We start from the raw sequence: 18,106 nt of genomic DNA, 5'->3' as shown, positions 1-18,106 counted from the left end.
ATGATAAGATAATTCAAATGGCACGGCATCACCCTTCGTGCTTTACACTCTTCCTCACCAAGCATATGTATATCATTAACAAGCAAGGTAGGAAGCATAAATAACGTCAAGGAGAGTGTTTAATCCACAACACAATACAACAATTCACATAAAATCCAAATAACAATCACACCAAATTATTATATAAAACACAAACTTGATTTTTAAGGAATGCAGCATGATAACTCAAGTATTTACTAGTGCCAACAATTATCCAATTTAATACATAAAGATATCTAAAACTTTAAACCAATAAAATTTGCACATATAAGTCCGAGTATGTACTCGTCGCCTCGCGTACATGGCTTCCAACCACAAAATTTTCACATAAGACTCAATGCCTAAGGGGTAATTCCCCCACTCGAGGTTAGGCAAGATACTTACCTCTTTGAAGTTATGCCGATATTCCAAAATCGTCTTCTTGCTTGAATTGACCTTTGGGCCGCTCAAATCTAACCAAATTAATTTTATAACCTCATTAAAATTTATCGGAAATAATTCCGGATAATAATATGTCGACTTAAAAATTTATTCCAAAAAGTCAACAAAAGTCAACGCGGGGCCCGCCCCTCAGAACCCGACAAAATTTTCATGAAATCTGAACACCCATTCCGATACGAGTTCAATCATACCAATTTTATCGAATTCCAATAACAACTCGACCTCCAAATCTTAATTTTTCGTTTTCAAATCCCTAAGTTCAAACCCCTGATTTACACCTCAAAAAGATGTAATCTAATCGGATTATTCGATGATAATTCAATATTATGGAGTAAAAATGATCACAAGGGACTTATCTCAAGTTTTTCCGTGAAAACCTTGCTCAAATATCGCCCAGCCCGAGCTTGAAATGCTCGAAAATGGCAAAAGCTCGGAATCCCTCTGTTTTTATATTGCCCAGGGGTTTTTGCATCCGCGGAAAATTTTTCGCACCCGCGGCAATTTTTTCGCACCCACGGCTTCGCATCCGCGGCAAATTTTTCACACCCGCGGCAAATTTTTCGCACCTGCGGCAAATTTTTTGCACCCGTGGTGCCTGGCCAGCCCATGAATTTTTCCGCTTCCGTGACTCATTTCTCGCATCCGCGAGCTCGCACCTGCGGCCCTTTTTCGGGCAGGTGCGATCATACCAGATGCCCAGCTGCTTCAACTTCTCCTCTGCTTCAACTTCTCCTCCAAATCCAAATTCGATCCGTTAGGCATCTAAACTCACCCGAGGCCCCCCGGGACCTCAACCAAACATACCATCAAGTCCTAAAATATCATACGAACTTAGTCAAATTCTTAAATCACATCAGACAACATCAAAACGACGAATCGCACCTCAAATCAAAATCTATGAACTTTGAATTTTCAAATTCTTTATCTTGTGCCGAAACACATCAAATCAATTCGGAATGACTTCAAATTTTGCACACAAGTCATAAATGACATAACGGACCTATTCAAATTTCCAGAATCAGATTCCGACCTCGATATAAAAAAGTCAACCCCCGGTCAAACTTCCCAAAAATTCAACTTTCAGCATTTCAAGCTTAATTTCACTACAGACCTCCAAATAATTTTTCGGACACGCTCCTAAGTCTAAAATTATCATACGGAGCTATTGACACCATCAAAATTCCATTCCGGAGTCATTTTCTCAAAAGTCAACTCTCCGGTCAACTCTTTCCATTTAAGCTTCAAATTAAGGATTGTTCGTTTAATTTAATTCCGAATCTTTAGTAAATCAAACTCGACCACACCCGTGGGTCATAATACATATTGCGAAGCTGCTCGAGACCTTAAGTCATTGAACGGGGCATAAATTCTTAAAACGACAAGTCGGGTCGTTACACCTCCACACTTAAGCAGCGAATGCACGCAAACACAAATGTCAATTAGGAAGCTGCAGAATCTAGAATCTTAAACCTATAGACATGCTTTCTAGGTGATTTTTGAGTCAAAGTATGCGGGCAATTTCAGATGCAGGACATTGCTTACAGATAGAATTATTCAGGTATTACAAGCTGATTATTGAAGGTTTTAAGTTACCAATCTTATATGTGTTATGCCTAGGTGATCTACGCAATTGAGTATAACAAAATCTGTTAGGAAAAGTCCCAGAATTGTCCAGGTTTTCCTAACATTGACGCTTAGGAAACAATGTTTGAGTAGTCTAGTATTAACCAATTAACGAGCAATTATTTCCTATAGGCAGGATCTCTAACGCACAACACTTTAAAGCTTATTTTATCATCATATCTTAATCCTATAGGCATAATTTCTAGGTGAGCAGCGCCAAGTAGAATAATTGCAATCCTATAGGCATGATTTCTAGTAGGCGGTGAGGATTGACAGAAACATCGATGAGAAACTAATTCTTATAGGCAGGTTCTCTAATAACACATAACAATAAATATAATTACAGCATTTGGGGTTTGCGAGCAGACGATGTGTGTATGTGCTTCTTCTAATGTTGTGATTTCTACAGTGTACATGTAATCGAACAACACATATAGCAAATAAATTACCAAGTCCGATAGGCATGTTATCTACCCATTTTACATGTAAATATTAAATTCTACCCATTTTTCCTTTTTACTAATACCCCAATTATTTATACAAAAGTTATTACAGGCCTAATAATAAGTAAAAATACAAATGTTACACAACAGTGACAATAGGCCCACAATAGGCTCAACATGAAATACCCAGCATTGTCTGGGCCTTCAATAACTCTCACACAGCGTACCCAGACCTCTAATATGGGCCATATCTAACACACAACCCCAGAATCCATAAAGGAGCCCAAAGTCAATTTATTCAACCATAGCACCAAGTGTTGCACCATTTAAATCAGTCAATTCAGGTACACAGCAAATAACGGGATGGAATAGGATGAATAAGAGTAGTTTGAGATTTAGGGAATGACTAAGGACCAAGCCCTAGTGTGTCAGAGTTCACAAGGGTCTCAATTGGACCCCGAGCAGTGCTCACACTAGGGTGATCAATAATAGAACCTAGGTAGTCTTAGTTTTCGGCCGGCTAAGAATGAGAACTCAAGAGAGAGCATAGATGACAAGTGAAGGATAGTAAACCAAGGCTGAGAGACAAAGCTGAGGGGATACAAACATAGTCAAGTTGAGCACATAGAGCAAATTATCAAACAGGCCTTGGGGGCTTTAGAACAAACGTAGCAAAGATTCAGAAGAACAAGTTCAACACCTAGTGCATAAGTGGTCATACATTAGCAGAACAGATTTGCAGGATTGGTGACAATAACATACACAAATTCATAATAAAGGAAGAGGTCCAAATTATGCTAAGTATAGGTCCTGATGTTATGAAACAATCATGCTAATTTGGCAATATGACATCATTTAGACATGAGAAAAGCATATTACAACTACTGGTGAATCGGGGAGGGGGGGTTAAACATGCTAAAGGGCATACTAACAGGATCAAACATGCTATATAGGCAGGATATCATCACAACAATTCAGAATAGGATAAGAAACAGATTTGTGCCATATAGTGAGTGTACATACTCAGGTTTTAAACACAATCGACTAGCTAACGAAAGAGAGCACAAATTATGTAGGCAAAGCATATTCGAATAACAAGATTGATGGCCTAATACAAAATTAAACACCAAGAGATGCTAACAAGTGTAAAGGTCCCAAACAGTAGTAATTCTTAACAGATGGACTAGTCAGATTTGGAAAATATCTACTTAATAGAACCAAGTTTAGGCATGCTTGAAGCTAAAAGTTAAAGAGACCTAAAAAATTGAAGAAAGCAAACAGAATTGCACACAAAACAGCCCAGAAAAATATATTAAACTGACGAACTTCGGGAGTGAAAATATATGCAAATCATAGATACATAGGAATGAAATTACAAAGTCTAGTAACTCACCAGAATCCCAATGCGTCAAAGTTCCTAAGAGCTTCGATGAACTCAGGGCAATGCTCGCACCAAGAACAGGTTAAGTAACAAGGTGTTAATGGCCTTGGCTTTCAGCCGGCCAATACAGAATACAGAGCAAGATAGTAGCAAAACCCTAATTTTTTAGTGAAGAAAATTGATTTTCAAGTCTGTCTTAAAGGGGACTTGGGAGGGGTTTATATAGTGACAGAAATTGGAAGAACAAATATGGAAAACAATCAATTAAATACAAATAGAGAAAAAAATTAGTCAAATTTAAGCAGGAACAAGGAAAGTCACATGCATATCCTATTCCGAGTAGAAATAGGTAAAAAAAAAATCGGACAAACCCTAGTTGGCAAATGGTCAAAAAATTAGCCAAGAATCTCGGTGAATCGAACCCACATGATCCTGTTGAGAGTGTATACAAATGGATTTTCGTCTGAATCTTGTAGGTTGAGGATGATTACACTTGATTCGGAGAGGTAGTACTTGCCAAAATCGGGCAAGTACTAAGTAACACCACGAACGGGTGAATGGTAACGAGATAATACAAATAAGGTAAGAAGATCGTGGAAAGAATCCATATTTGAGATGGATTCAGAGAGTTTTAGGAAGGCGGCGATTAGGGTTCTTCAGAGAAAGGGAAGGGTTTCAGGGTGGTGGGTTAGAGGGAAATGAGATTAGGGTTTGGGGTTGGATAATTTAAAAGGGTAGGTTGATTGTGGGTCGTTGATCTTAGAGATCGACGGCCAGGGTTTTAAAGAGGGATTGGGGCGGGTTAATTAAATGGGTATGGGTGGTGGGTTGCTGGTGTTGAGCTAGGGGTTATTGGGTTAGGGTATTGGGCCTTTTGGTCCGAAAATTAGTTAAAAAATTGGGCCAGCTCTTTTAAATAAAAATTAAAAGGGAAATAATTTAATAAAATAACTAAATAAATATATAAAAATGCTACTTATGCAAATTAATACTTTAAACAATAATAGAAGACTATAAAAAATACAAAATATTATTTTAACCCTAAATGAAATGTCAATTGCAATAAGAATGCAAAATATGAGCTATTATTGCAAATTTATGCGAATAGCCTAAAAATACAATTGTAATTATATAAAAATGAAGTAAAAATATTTCAAAAATGTATTAGGGATGCAAATAATAATTTGAAGTGATTAAGTCATCACAAATAATTTAAAAGGGTAATTACTGAATATTTTATGTAAATTAATGCGAGAAAATTAATTTAAAAGCTCTAAAATTATGAAAAATTATAAGAAGTGCTTGTGTAAATTTTATAAATTAAATAATAATGCAAAATGATATTTGAAAGTATATATATTGTTTGAAAAATATATGAGGGCAAAATTGGGTATCAACAGTAGCCGAAAAGGGAAATGACTGGGACAAAAGGAAATGAAAGCACAAAGAAAAGAGAAAGTCAGACAAGGTTCAAGATAAATTCCTTGAATTTTACACACGAGAAAAGCTTTCAAAAAGGTCTACAGCCATGGCACTTTTGTCTAGTTTACGGTTGCGGGTGGCAGGATTAGATAATTAACCTAATTTAAGGAAATCTCAACATAGGTATCTAAAAATTTTATTATTTTACCGGGTGCCATGCCACCCCTTCTTAAAGGGGTGGATCCGCCCCTGCCGCAAGTAGTCGACAATTAACGTTTTTTTTTTAAAATTTTGAATAAAATCGTTATTACAATTACTATTATATCCAACATATAATGTACTTACGAATGGTAAAAAAAAAGCGAACGACATTTCGATAGGGTTTTCGTGCTTTTAATATAGTATAGATTGATAAATTCCTTGTAAAATGAAAATATGGAAAGAAAAAGTGACATGCAAGGAAGGGCAGTATGGTAAAATAAGGTGGAAGTATCAAATAATACTAGTATAATAATATGAGTATTAAAATATGGTCAGATCATACAGCTAAACACACCCACACTAGTCACAATAACAGTCTTCTCCTCCTCTCTCAATCTCAATCAAGGAGATATAGTAAATAGTACAAATTTGTAGAGAAACAAACCCCATAAGCCATCAGCACAGCACTCTGATTTTAAGCTTAAACACTTGAAGAGAGATAGAGAGAGAGAGAGAACGAGACACCAAAAAGCTTTCTCGCATTACATATACTACTTTTCTTCATCTTCAAAATAAACACTACTCCACTTTAGTATATCTTTCACTGTATGCATTTGATGTGAGATAGGGGAATAAGTCAACAGATCGGAGATGGCGGAGGTTTCCGGCGATATGGAGACGCCGGAGGTGAGCAATGTGAGACCGAGTGAGGTTGCCGTTACTCCGACGCCGTTGACAGTGTCGGCATCCTTCAAGGAAGGAGGCAAAGGTTCTTCCCGGAGAAGGACATCGGCGGTGAGGCCGAGCCTAGACGCCGATGAGTTCATGAACCTGCTCCACGGCTCGGATCCGGTCAAGTTGGAGCTAAATCGACTGGAGAATGAAGTCAGAGGTTTGTGGATCCAACTCCGATTTGGGTGTTTTAACTGTTCTGGATTGTTGACTGAATCGTACTAATGGTGTCATTTTCGGCAGATAAGGACCGGGAACTGTCAGAAGCTCAAGTGGAGATCAAGGCGTTAAGGTTGTCCGAACGTCTACGAGAAAAGGCTGTTGAAGAGGTACTCTTAGCACAGTATGATATAGTTTGGCAAATTTAGTTATGCTATTATTTCTTTCGGGGATAGAAGTAGGACACTGTTTTAGCAGTGTTGATTGCTAGTAAACTGAATTTCAGACTGGATGCAAGTAACTAGGAGGGTAATGCATTGGTTGTGAAACCAAAAGATAATGGATATTTGTGAAAGGAAATTGTAGGATATATTGTATCTGTTTTGTTTTGTTCCACAAGTGTTACAAGTGGAAATATAGAATTTCAATTGTCACATTTTGTTCATATGTATGATCCCTTAAAAACCAGCAGATACTTTTCTTGTATAAATTTAATCTTGTTTGAATGAGATTTGCTGTTATTTATCTGTTTTCTTTGTTATTTCTATTTGAAGAATTGGGAAACGTGATCCGTTCTGTTTCATCTTTTGAATATATTAAGGATATCCTACTCCTAGATCTCCATATCTCTTGGAAGCTGCATAAAAATGCTCTTTGGTTCATGTTTACTTTGTGTGTGTGAGTTGAAAATAAGAATGTCATGGCTCATGCTCTTGCACATAATCTATAAAACTCGAAAAAGTGCAATCTACTCGTTGAAAATGGGCATATCTAGATTATGATTGCATTTGTGATTTGGCAACAGTCTTTTAGCTCTATTTTTGCATAAAATATCTGATTACTTTTTGCTGTAGTGACTGTTATTCTTCTCCTGGTATTTAAGGACAAAAGCTCATATAGAAGTTTCCATTGTTCTATGATTTATAATTCAGCTCACTGACGAGTTGTCAAGGGTCTATGAGAAGCTCAAATTGACAGAATCACTTCTAGAAAGCAAGGTACAAACTCAAAATCTTCTTATTATAGATTCTTTCTTTTTGGGTAAACTTTTATAACTTTACTTCTGCTTTACAGAATCTTGAAATCAAGAAAATCAACGATGAGAAGAAAGCATCCATGGCAGCTCAATTTGCAGCAGAAGCCACCCTTCGAAGGGTCCATGCCGCTCAAAAGGATGATGATATGCCCCCAATTGAGGCCATCCTTGCGCCTTTGGAGGCTGAACTCAAACTTGCTCGTCAAGAGGTGTCTGCCTACATTTCATCTGAAAATGACGGTAAATCTCACTCTCATATGAGTATGCGTTCTTACTCTTTACTTTATCTTTTTCCAGATTGCGAAACTACAAGATGATAATAAAGCTCTGGACCGTCTTACCAAGTCAAAAGAGGCAGCTTTACTTGATGCAGAGAGAACTGTGCAGTCAGCATTAGCAAAGGCTTCTATGGTAGATGACCTTCAGAATAAGAATCAAGAGCTGATGAAACAGATAGAGATATGCCAGGTATGTTGATGATATGACTGTTGGTTCTGCTGCTTAAAACATTGGAGCATTTAGGTGGCATTTGTTATCAAAAGATTATTCAATTTCTTCATGAAATATTTGTTTCTCTTTGGGAAAATTCTCTTTACAGTTTACCCAAACTCTATTAGACTCTAATGGTGTTTGGTTTAAAAATTCTTTTTCAAAAATTGGAAAACAAATTCAGGAAAAGTGTTGTCACCCTTTCTGAGACAAACGCTACCTTAGTGATTTAGTTGCATTCTATTTCCACTTATTCTGTTTCAATAACATATATCAGGAAGAAAATAAAATCTTAGACAGAATGCATCGCCAAAAGGTTGCAGAGGTTGAAAAACTTACCCAAAGTGTACGCGAACTTGAGGAGGCTGTTCTGGCTGGTGGTGCAGCTGCTAATGCTGTCCGGGATTACCAACGGAAAGTTCAAGAAATGAATGTAAACTATCCTAGATAGAATGTTTTTGTATAAAAAAGACTTTTGGTAGTTAATATGTCGAGAATCCTAAAGGTTGGAATACATCTGCTAATCTATTTTCCAGGAAGAAAGAAAAACTCTTGATCGCGAGCTAGCACGTGCCAAGGTAACAGCTAACAGGGTAGCAACTGTGGTTGCTAATGAATGGAAAGATGCCAATGATAAAGTAATGCCTGTGAAACAATGGCTTGAAGAGAGGAGGGTTTTGCAGGTATGATAGTTTTCAATGGCTTGCAATTTATAAGATCGGGGATCCTGGCCTAATAGAACTTACTACATTATGCTCATGTGGTTTAATGAGCTCATATTTGTCATTTAAGTCCTTAGTATGTACTGCAGGGTGAGATGCAACAACTACGTGACAAGCTTGCAATCACTGAAAGAACTGCAAAGTCAGAAGCCATGTTAAAAGTAATATTTTATCCAATAGAAGGGGCACCTGAACATGGTTTTTGATGTTATTTTCATAGTTTCCTAACTTCTATCTCTTACTCAGGAGAAATATCAGTTGAGGCTCAAGGTCTTGGAAGAGACATTGAGATCATCTAGCACTGCCGCTCGCAGTACGCCAGACGGTAGAAGCTCAAGCAATGGTCCTTCACGTCGGCAGTCACTCAGTGGAGCTGAAAGTATCTCCAAATTGACCTCTAATGGCTTCTTACCGAAGAGATCTCCATCATTTCAGCTGAGATCTTCTGTATCCAGTACTGTTTTGAAGCATGCGAAAGGGACCTCAAAGTCATTTGATGGTGGCTCAAGATCATTGGACAGGGGTAAAAAACTTCTGAATGTAACAGGTCCAAATTTCAACAGCAGCAAGTCTGTTGATGGAGCTAAGGACAGTGAGACTGAGAGTACTTCTTGGAAAGCAAATCAGGATGAAAAACCCACTGGCCTACCAGTAAGTGAACCAGAAGATACTGTGCCTGGACTACTATATGACTTACTGCAAAAAGAAGTAGTTTCTTTGAGGAAAGCTGGTCATGAAAAAGATCAAAGTCTTAAAGACAAGGACGACGCCATTGAGGTTAGGCTGATTGCTTTCTCAGCAAAGTTATGGCTTCCTTCGCTCTGATGTTTGTGCTTATTTTGCTTTCTTGGGATCAGATGTTAGCTAAGAAAGTAGAGACTTTAACAAAAGCCATGGAGGTTGAGGCCAAAAAGATGAGAAGGGAGGTTGCTGCCATGGAGAAAGAGGTGGCTGCTATGCGTGTTGAGAAAGAACAAGAAAATAGGGCAAAAAGATTCGGAAATTCTAAGGGTCCTGTGAACAGTTCTCAGCTGCTTCCTGGAAGGTATGTCTTCAATATTGGTTTCATAGCAATACTTGGTTAATCCAATTATGTACTGTGACATATAAGTTATTCTTGTTCGATCCAGACACATGTATTTTGTGATCTATGATGGTGATTGGTGACCTATTTAACTAATATTGTTTGATTCAAGAAAAGAAACAAGGAATATTCTTTTAGCCCTTTTTACATGCTTTGAGATGATGGGAAAAGTTGTGCACTTGTATGCATGTAGCCTCCAGAATATGTCCGCTTTCTAGCTGTACTGCTTGTTTTCACCACAGTTGAAGTTTAGTAAGTGATGCAAATTGGATATGGTTTTAACATATTTGTTGCAAGCAGTTCACATAGCCCTTGTGATAATTTGCAATGTTCAAACTTGTCATTTGAATATCAGCCATCTTTAACCTATCAATATACATGTTTTGGGGGGGGCTTATTTAAAAAAAGACAAGAGGGAAGGTTACTGACATAATTACATCATTCTTTGCTCAGCCTTGATAGAGATGAAATATTTCTATTTTTCCAGCGAGACATGTATAGATGTAACAATCCTTAGACACCCAAGGGTGTCAATGAAGTGGGTTGACCAAGCCTTGGTGGACAGAGTTATTTGGTACCTGTGCTGGTGGGAGGTAGCAGGTACCCCATGGAATTAGTCTAGGTACGCGCAAGCTGGCCTGGACACCATGGTTATTAAAATAAAAAGGTGTAACTGTCCCTTAGTGTTCTGGTAGACTGTTTGAAGTGTATGCTAGGGTTCTAAGTATGTGACCTTGTTTGTTATTGAAAGACGAGAGGGATAATCTATATTGTGAAGCCTGTTTCTTATTTAAAAAAAAACGAGAGGGAAGGTTACTGACATAATTACATCATTCTTTGCTCAGCCTTGATAGAGACGAAATATTTCTATTTTTCCAGCGAGACATGTATAGATGTAACAATCCTTAGAGACCCAAGGGTGTCAATGAAGTTGGTTGATCAAGCCTTGGTGGACTGAGTTATTCGGTACTTGTGCTGGTGGGAGGTAGCAGGTACCCCATGGAATTAGTCTAGGTGCGCGCAAGCTGGCGTATGCATCATGGTTATTAAAAAAAAAGGTGTAACTGTCCCTTAGTGTTCTGGTAGACTGTTTGAAGTGTATGCTAGGGTTCTAAGTATCTGACCTTGTTTGTTATTGAAAGACGAGTGGGATAATCTATATTGTGAAGCCTGTTTCTTATTTAAAAAAAAGACGAGAGGGATATAGGTGGTCGGTCTGAGTGCAGTTTCCGCAGAGGTGTTGGGTCATCATCTGTTATGTGTAGGGTGGTGTGCCTAATGCCTTCTTATAAACTTCGTTTTTCTGGAAATCTGCACTTGCATAAAGAAAAACATTTTAATCACAGAAGAGATTCCTTTCTTTTTGGTTAGGTTGAATAGTAGTTGACTTTCAGTCACTACTTTGTCGATGTACCAGAATCTCTTCACTACGTGGTTTATACGTCGTTTGTTTATTATGACCAAAATTTTCACCTACCTGGGCTCTCCTCTAATTCTGTTCTCCTATGCTTCTAGCTGAGTGAATGTTGAGAGAAAGATGGGAGGTTTTTTTTTGTGGGGCTTGGGGGGGGGGGGGGGGCACAGCTAGGAGTTAGGTCCTCTTAAGTTGGGCTCTCTTTGACACGTGTGTTTGAAGCTGTGAGAAATTTGTTATACTACTGCTCTGACATAAAATTTAATAGTAGCAAAAACCTGTCACAAACTTATAGTGCTCCAGGGGCACGCAAAGTTTAATGTTAGTTGAAAAGAGATGTCTTTGTCGAGTTGGTTGGCATCATTGGCTCTGGCAAAGCTGCCTGCCTTTCTTCAATGCTTTAAGATGGAAGTAGGTCGACTATAGGGCTTTCTCGATTGGAGTCCCTCAATAAAGCCAAAGAAGTTATCCAATTCTGCCCGATGACCCTAAAGGACTTGGTACATTTACCTAAATTTTACCTAAAACCAGAGGCCAATATTTTGAAATTATGGAGGAGACACTGTCTCTTTGAGAAGCTGCGTCAGCAGCTTAAGAAGGTTGCTCTTTAAAACGGACAACATCAGCTTAGAGAAACTCCGTGGTATGGGGTTATTGCAAACAAAGAACCCACCAACTTTTCTATCTTCTTTCATCTGATATTCTGAAAGAGCAACCTGGATACTCAGAGATTCTGCTTTCCAAATACAAGTGTTGTACCTCACAAAAGCTTTGAACATAACTTTCTTGTCTTGAAAAATAGTTTTACGGAGGATTTCTGCTTCTAAAGTTCAACTCTGGTAGAAGTTCTGAATTGTTTTTCAGAGAATTTCTGCTGCTAATTCAGGAGGAAGTTCAAACGGTAGGTAGTTTATCCTAAGGCAGTTCTGATTCATGACAGCTTATGGTACTCTTGTTGCTGTTCGGCTAGCTAAAACATTAGGCTTCTGGATCATTAGGTGCAACCACAAGGAAAGTTGCCGTGGTCTCCTAGTAGCATGGAGCTAATTGTGCTTTCCTTTACTACAGAAAATTTTGATTTGATTAAGCTGCTAACAGTTTGAATTTTCTCCAATTACAGTTCATTCATCCTTGCAAGAATATAATACTGCATAATATGAAATTGTTACTTACACATTTTTTTATTTTTCTGATGTTAAGTATTCTTAACTTCAAATAATATCTTATTTATCTGCAGGACTGTGGCACGGAGTGGGTTAACACGTAGCACACAATAACACACAAAGAAAAACCCATATACTGCCTTGAGAAGCTCTACTTTACAAATCCTCTTTTTTTACGCCTCTAATGGTTTTTTGTAAAATTGTAACAAGCATGCCAATGACAGAATGACTGATCTGTCTGCTCTCTGGTTGGGGCAAGAAAGGCATCTCTCCAAACGTGGGGATAGCCAATGAATCTTGGTGTGCTTCTGACTTAGACTATGGTCCCTGCCTGCTTACAGATCAGCAGGAAAAGAATCTCAAGATATCAAATTTGAGCTAACCTTTTGGCAGTAAATTTGAGTGGCAGTTAGCTTTGTGTTTGTATAGGTAGCTTATTGGCATTTACTACAATTTTTTTCATCTTGTTTGTAGTCTATTTGTAATTTGCAGCTCTAGTGTGGTATGTTATTCGTTAAGGTTTGTCAATGTTCTTGCAATCAGATAAAGATGAGAATATTTAGCCTCTGGAGCATGTTTCTTGTTTTAATGTACCCAGTTATTCAGTTCAAGTTGAGTAATTCGTGGCCGTTGACCAGCTTTTGATACTGGATTGCCATTAGAATGAATCATCAATACTTGGATAAGCATTATGGTGCTATCTTTAACGCCATTATTTTCAGCATAGTATCATTTGCTCTTTTGTTTTCCTCCTACAAAACTTTTGATCAATTAGCTTTCTTTACATGTCTTGTATAATAAGTAGGATATTTAGGTGACAATAGCTCTAAGGCAAGCTGGAATATTGAGAATGAATATTTTTTAATATTTGGATATTCTTTTTGGCGGACCTAGATTTTTCTATAATGAAAGATTGGAAATTTCTAGTTGAGAAACATAGGACTGAGGAGGTGAGGTGAAAGCATATCCTTGTGTCAGGGAAGAACATGGGTTATATAGTTGTGTGGTCAAAATGAAAGCCTACTAGTAATGATGGCAACTTCACCTTTGCGGTTGTGTCAGTTGTTTCATGCTTTCTTCACGTGCTTTGTGAATTCCTTGAGTCTAAGTTAAGATTTGGCTCCTACACTACTAATTTTAAAAATAGCTAAGCAAAGTAGTTATGGGGCTGAGGACTTGAGGTCACTTTTTTGGCCCTTTTAACTTTTAAGATAGAACCCACTCTGCCTGTGCTGTTCCGAGGCTTTTCCATGTTTTCTTTTCTTCTGGGAAAAAAAAAGGGTGAGCTTTTTTGAGGTTTTCTTTTATTAACAATTAGGTTTATACCAATGCTCGCGCGAGTATTTTAATAAATAAAAAATATAAGTTACCCTCTGAACTTGTCCCAAAAAATCAGTTATAACTCTGACTTTGCAGGTGATTCCTTACTTCCCTAGTCTTGTTTGGATTGGAAGGTGATGTGACAAAGAAAGTGAATTCACTTTCTAAAAGGTGAGCGTGAAGTGAAAAGGAAGGTTAAAAGGATTAAATTATACACGTGTCATTTTTTAACTAGGCGCTATACAACTAATTATTCTTAATCTTTTTGTTAATGCATAATTATCACTTAAATAACTAATCTTTTTTATATTTTGACAAGTAGATTTTTTTGGGACCCTTTTCTTTTCTTACATTTTTCTCTCTTTTTCGTTTCTTCTCCACAGGGACCATCACCTCTACAATTACCATCTCCATCTCTGAAACCTTCATCACCTGATAGACCCAGTCCTTAGAGTTTCTTCTTTATTTTTCGTTTACTGAAAGAGCACGCCCCGTCTTCCTCTTCATCACTATACCTTAATACCATCTTCTCTATTTTTTGTTCACCTTTTCCTCTATTGTTTATTTTTGTATGCTTTTGTTGAAAGAAATATCTCACTGATCCCCACTTTTTTCCCCAACAATTTAAAGAATTTATTAGTCGAGGTCTCGTTCAGGCTCTACTTGGTTATTGATGTAATAACCCAGGACTTTGGGATGGTTATTTTGGTAATTTGACTAAGAGGAGAAGAAAAGGAGAAAACCTAGAGAATTTTAAGGGAATTGGCAGTTGCATATGTGCTTCAGCCGCAGAAGTTATACAAGTAGCAAAAGCTCATTTAATGTGACGAATTAGAAAGGGTAGTTAAGATGTTAGCTAAATTAAGTTTCAATGTGTTACTACTCAATCCTATTTCTTTTGTAGTTGAAGTTACATTTATGTCAATTAGGCCCCCAAGGCCATTTGCTATTTTACTTTGCTCCATGCGAGGTGTAGGAAAGTTCTGGAATACTCCTTAGCTCTATTTTGCAGAGCTTGTATATTTTTGGTATTATCTGATGAATGAATTAATATCTTCCTCCTTCTTACCTCTTTCTCTCTCACTCTATTCTATCTCTTCTCACTATCTTTATATGTCTATTTTCCCTGCGAAATCATCATTATTGAACCCTTATAAGTTTTATATTCGTTACAGTGGTATAAGAGCCAACTGGGCGCGGGTAAGCATGCTCACAATGTCTCAAAATTAGGAAATTCTAGGGTTAACGGAAGGTGTCACTAAGATTCGAACTCAGCTGAAGTCATTTATGATCGAAACGACGAAGCGATTCAAAACTCTTGAAACCCAGCAAACTCAATTCTCTTCATAGCTTCAAGAGACCTAAGAGCCGAATCGACGACTAGATATGGACACAAACAAAATATTGGAGCTCATTCTTGCAAGCTTAGATATTGATAATCGACGGCCGAACTCAACACCTCTTTAGTCTCAGTCACAAGCAACTCCAAACCCAAATACGTATGAGTGCGGCATGTCCTCAGGTATTATAACTCCTTCTTTTCTTGTGTTTTCCTCTGCAACACTTCCGACATCACAATCCTTATTTTCCTGATCCTCTAGGCCCGTGGGTCATAGTTTTACATCTCCTCTAGCTCAACCTTCTCATTTTTTCAATCCTTATCTTGTTTTAACTTTCCAGACCCCCTCTTCTTCCCATAACCCTCCACTGTTGCCTACCCCTACATCCTCACCAACTCAGGGATTGGCACAAGTAGACCCGCTACAGAATAATAATAATACCCTTAAAGCTAAACTTAATTTTTCTGAGTTTGATGGCATCAATCCTAGAGGATGGCTGAGGAAAACTGAGAGTTTTTTTTGCTATATATAAAATTTTGGAATCTGAGAAGATGGATTATACAACTATTCACATGAAGAATAAGACAAATATTTGGTTTGATATCTATATTACTAGTAAGACATGTCAAATGTCTTTGCCAATATTCTATACTGAGATATGTAGGAGATTTAGAAAAATGAGGCCAATGAGTAATGTGGATGAGTTTAACAAGATTCAACAAATTAAAGACATGGACCAATTTCAGGAGAAATTCGAAGAGCTTATGGGTTATATGCTTATCCTAAACCCTTTGCTGAATGAACCCCATTTTATCTCCATTTTTGTTAGTAGCCTAAAACCTGAACTGAAACCCTTAGTCTTGCTTGCTAACCCTGCATCTCTCATGGATACGTTTGAGACTGTTAAACTCTATGAGAAGTCATTTCAAGCCCTAACTAAGATGATCGCCCCAGAAACTTCTTCATATTATACCAAACCGTATCCCAAATCATCTGCCTTGCCACTAAACAACTCCCAGCTCCACAAACCAATAAACAACCTTTAAATGCACCCTACAGAATTACTTATCCAACTCAAAAGGCTCAAGCTCCCTTCAAACCAAATACCACTATGGAAGCACTGAAGGAACATAATCTATGCTATATATATCATGATAAATATTTTCCTGGGCGTTAATGTAAGCCTAGGAATCTCAACCTAATGATGGGGACCACCAGAGAAGAGGAAGTACTAATGCAGACAATACAAGAAGAAGAAGTGTTTGAGAAAGCAAAAGAAGATATGGTAGATGAGGAGCATGCTGAAATATCATTCTGTGTGGATGTGGGGATAACTAGCTCTTCCTCAGTCTTAAAGATTGTAGGGTATGTGAAGAAATTACCAATTACCATTATGGTGGACAATGGTTCCATCAATAGTTTGCCTAGTCCACAAGTAATCAAGACCTTAAGATCGCAGACAATGCCATTAAAGTTACCAATAAAAGTGAGGGTTGCAAATAAACAAGAATTGTATTATGATATGTATATCCCTAACTTGCATAGATAATGGAAGAAGAATGGTTCCTATTTAATATGAGGATCTTGGAAGTGGGTGGTTGTGACATAGTATTGGGAATAGACTGGATATATCATTTTACTCATGTGATACTGAACAACAAACCGCTCCGTTTGTCATTTGTCAAAGAAGGCGGGTTTGTTACATTAATGGGGCAGTAGGATAACAATTAGTTGATTACAGTTGACAGTGAAGAATCTAATAAGATGCTGCTTAAGAAGGTCTGTCAAGTGGTAGCTGAAGTTTCCTTACTCAGTGGAAGAACTGCCCCAATGAATCAGGTTGTACCCCCTGAAATCTCAGCCATGTTAGAGAATTATTCAAATGTTTTTAAGGAACCTAAGAGTTTTCCACCTGCTAGGGATGGCGATCATGTCATTCCTTTAGTACCTCGGGCTCAACCTTTTTTTAGTTTGAGGCCCTATAGGTACTCGTTTGACCAAAGAATGCTATTGAAATTATGTTTAAAGAGATGTTGTAGGAACAAACTGTCACTCCCAGTCAGTCCACTTTTGCTTCACTTGCGTTGCTAGTCAAAAAGAAGGATTCAACTTGGAGGTTGTGTGTTGATTATAGGAGGTTGAATTCTCATAATTAAGAACAAATACCCCATCCCAATGGTGGAGGATCTTCATAGGGCCAAGTTTTTATCTAAAATTGACGTTAGGTCTAGCTATCATCAAGTAAGAATGAAAGCAGAAGATGAACACAAAACTGCTTTCTGAACCCATCATGGATTGGGAAAATTTAGGGTGATGCCATTTGGATTAACAAATGTCTCTGCCAATTTTTAATCATTGATGAATCAAGTGTTTGGACCTCTTTGAGTAAGTTTATTCTAATTTTCTTTGATGACATTCTCATTTGCAGTTTGTCATTAGAGGAACACCTAGAACATTTACAGGTGGTGCTGGAATTGTTAAGAAGCCACCGTTTGTTTGCTAAGAGGTCAAAATGTGACTTTGCTCAGTCACAAATTGAATACTTGGGGCATATCATCAATGGTGACGGGGTGAGTACTGATCCCAGTAAAATTATTTCCATGGTGAATTGGCCACAACCAACCAACATTAAAAAGTTGAGGGGTTTTATAAGACTCGCTGGCTTACCGGTGGTTTATTAAGAATAATGTTGTCCTTAGCAAACCCCTGACTATATTACTAAAGAAGAGATTTCAATGTAGTGAAGAAGCTACAAAGGCCTTTCATGATCTTAAACTATGAATACAACTCATGTTTTGTCTTTGCCTGATTTTAGTAAACCGTCATTGTAGAAGTGGATGCATGTGCCATTGGTGTAGGGGCTGTTTTGATGCAAGAAAGGAAGCCAATTGCTTTTCTCAGCCAGGCCTTAAGTACAAATACCAAGGCATTTTTTACCTATGAAAAGGAACTAGTTGCGTTACCACAAGCTATTTATAGGTAAAGGTATTACTTAGTTACCGATCATGTTATTATTATGATGGATCACTTCAGACTCAATTTCTTGCACGAAAAGAAAATAAATACTACACTAGAGAACAATGATCTAACTAAATTG

The 18,106-nt window shown here is 37.7% G+C and overlaps 1 protein-coding gene and 1 long non-coding RNA gene across 2 annotated transcripts; both read left to right on the top strand.

The window, feature by feature from the left end:
- Positions 1 to 5,875: 5,875 nt before the first annotated feature.
- LOC107762513 (microtubule-associated protein 70-2-like) lies at positions 5,876 to 12,958 on the top strand. The gene is made up of 11 exons (XM_075246730.1): positions 5,876 to 6,442; positions 6,526 to 6,611; positions 7,374 to 7,439; positions 7,516 to 7,686; positions 7,775 to 7,945; positions 8,244 to 8,399; positions 8,503 to 8,649; positions 8,778 to 8,849; positions 8,935 to 9,465; positions 9,546 to 9,733; positions 12,424 to 12,958. Exons 1-11 carry the CDS (start codon positions 6,202 to 6,204, stop codon positions 12,461 to 12,463), a joined length of 1,869 nt encoding a protein of 622 aa, XP_075102831.1. The 5' UTR covers positions 5,876 to 6,201; the 3' UTR covers positions 12,464 to 12,958.
- Positions 12,959 to 13,854: 896 nt separating this feature from the next.
- LOC107812009 (uncharacterized) lies at positions 13,855 to 17,811 on the top strand. Its single transcript, XR_001654043.2, has 2 exons — positions 13,855 to 15,191; positions 17,438 to 17,811. It is a non-coding gene; the product is annotated as an uncharacterized LOC107812009 (long non-coding RNA).
- Positions 17,812 to 18,106: the final 295 nt, after the last annotated feature.

This window comes from Nicotiana tabacum, chromosome 23, assembly GCF_000715075.1.
Source record: "Nicotiana tabacum cultivar K326 chromosome 23, ASM71507v2, whole genome shotgun sequence".
NCBI classification, from domain to species: domain Eukaryota; kingdom Viridiplantae; phylum Streptophyta; class Magnoliopsida; order Solanales; family Solanaceae; genus Nicotiana; species Nicotiana tabacum.
The sequence above is the reverse complement of the archived record's forward strand: the minus strand, read 5'-3'. Positions and strand labels throughout refer to the sequence as shown.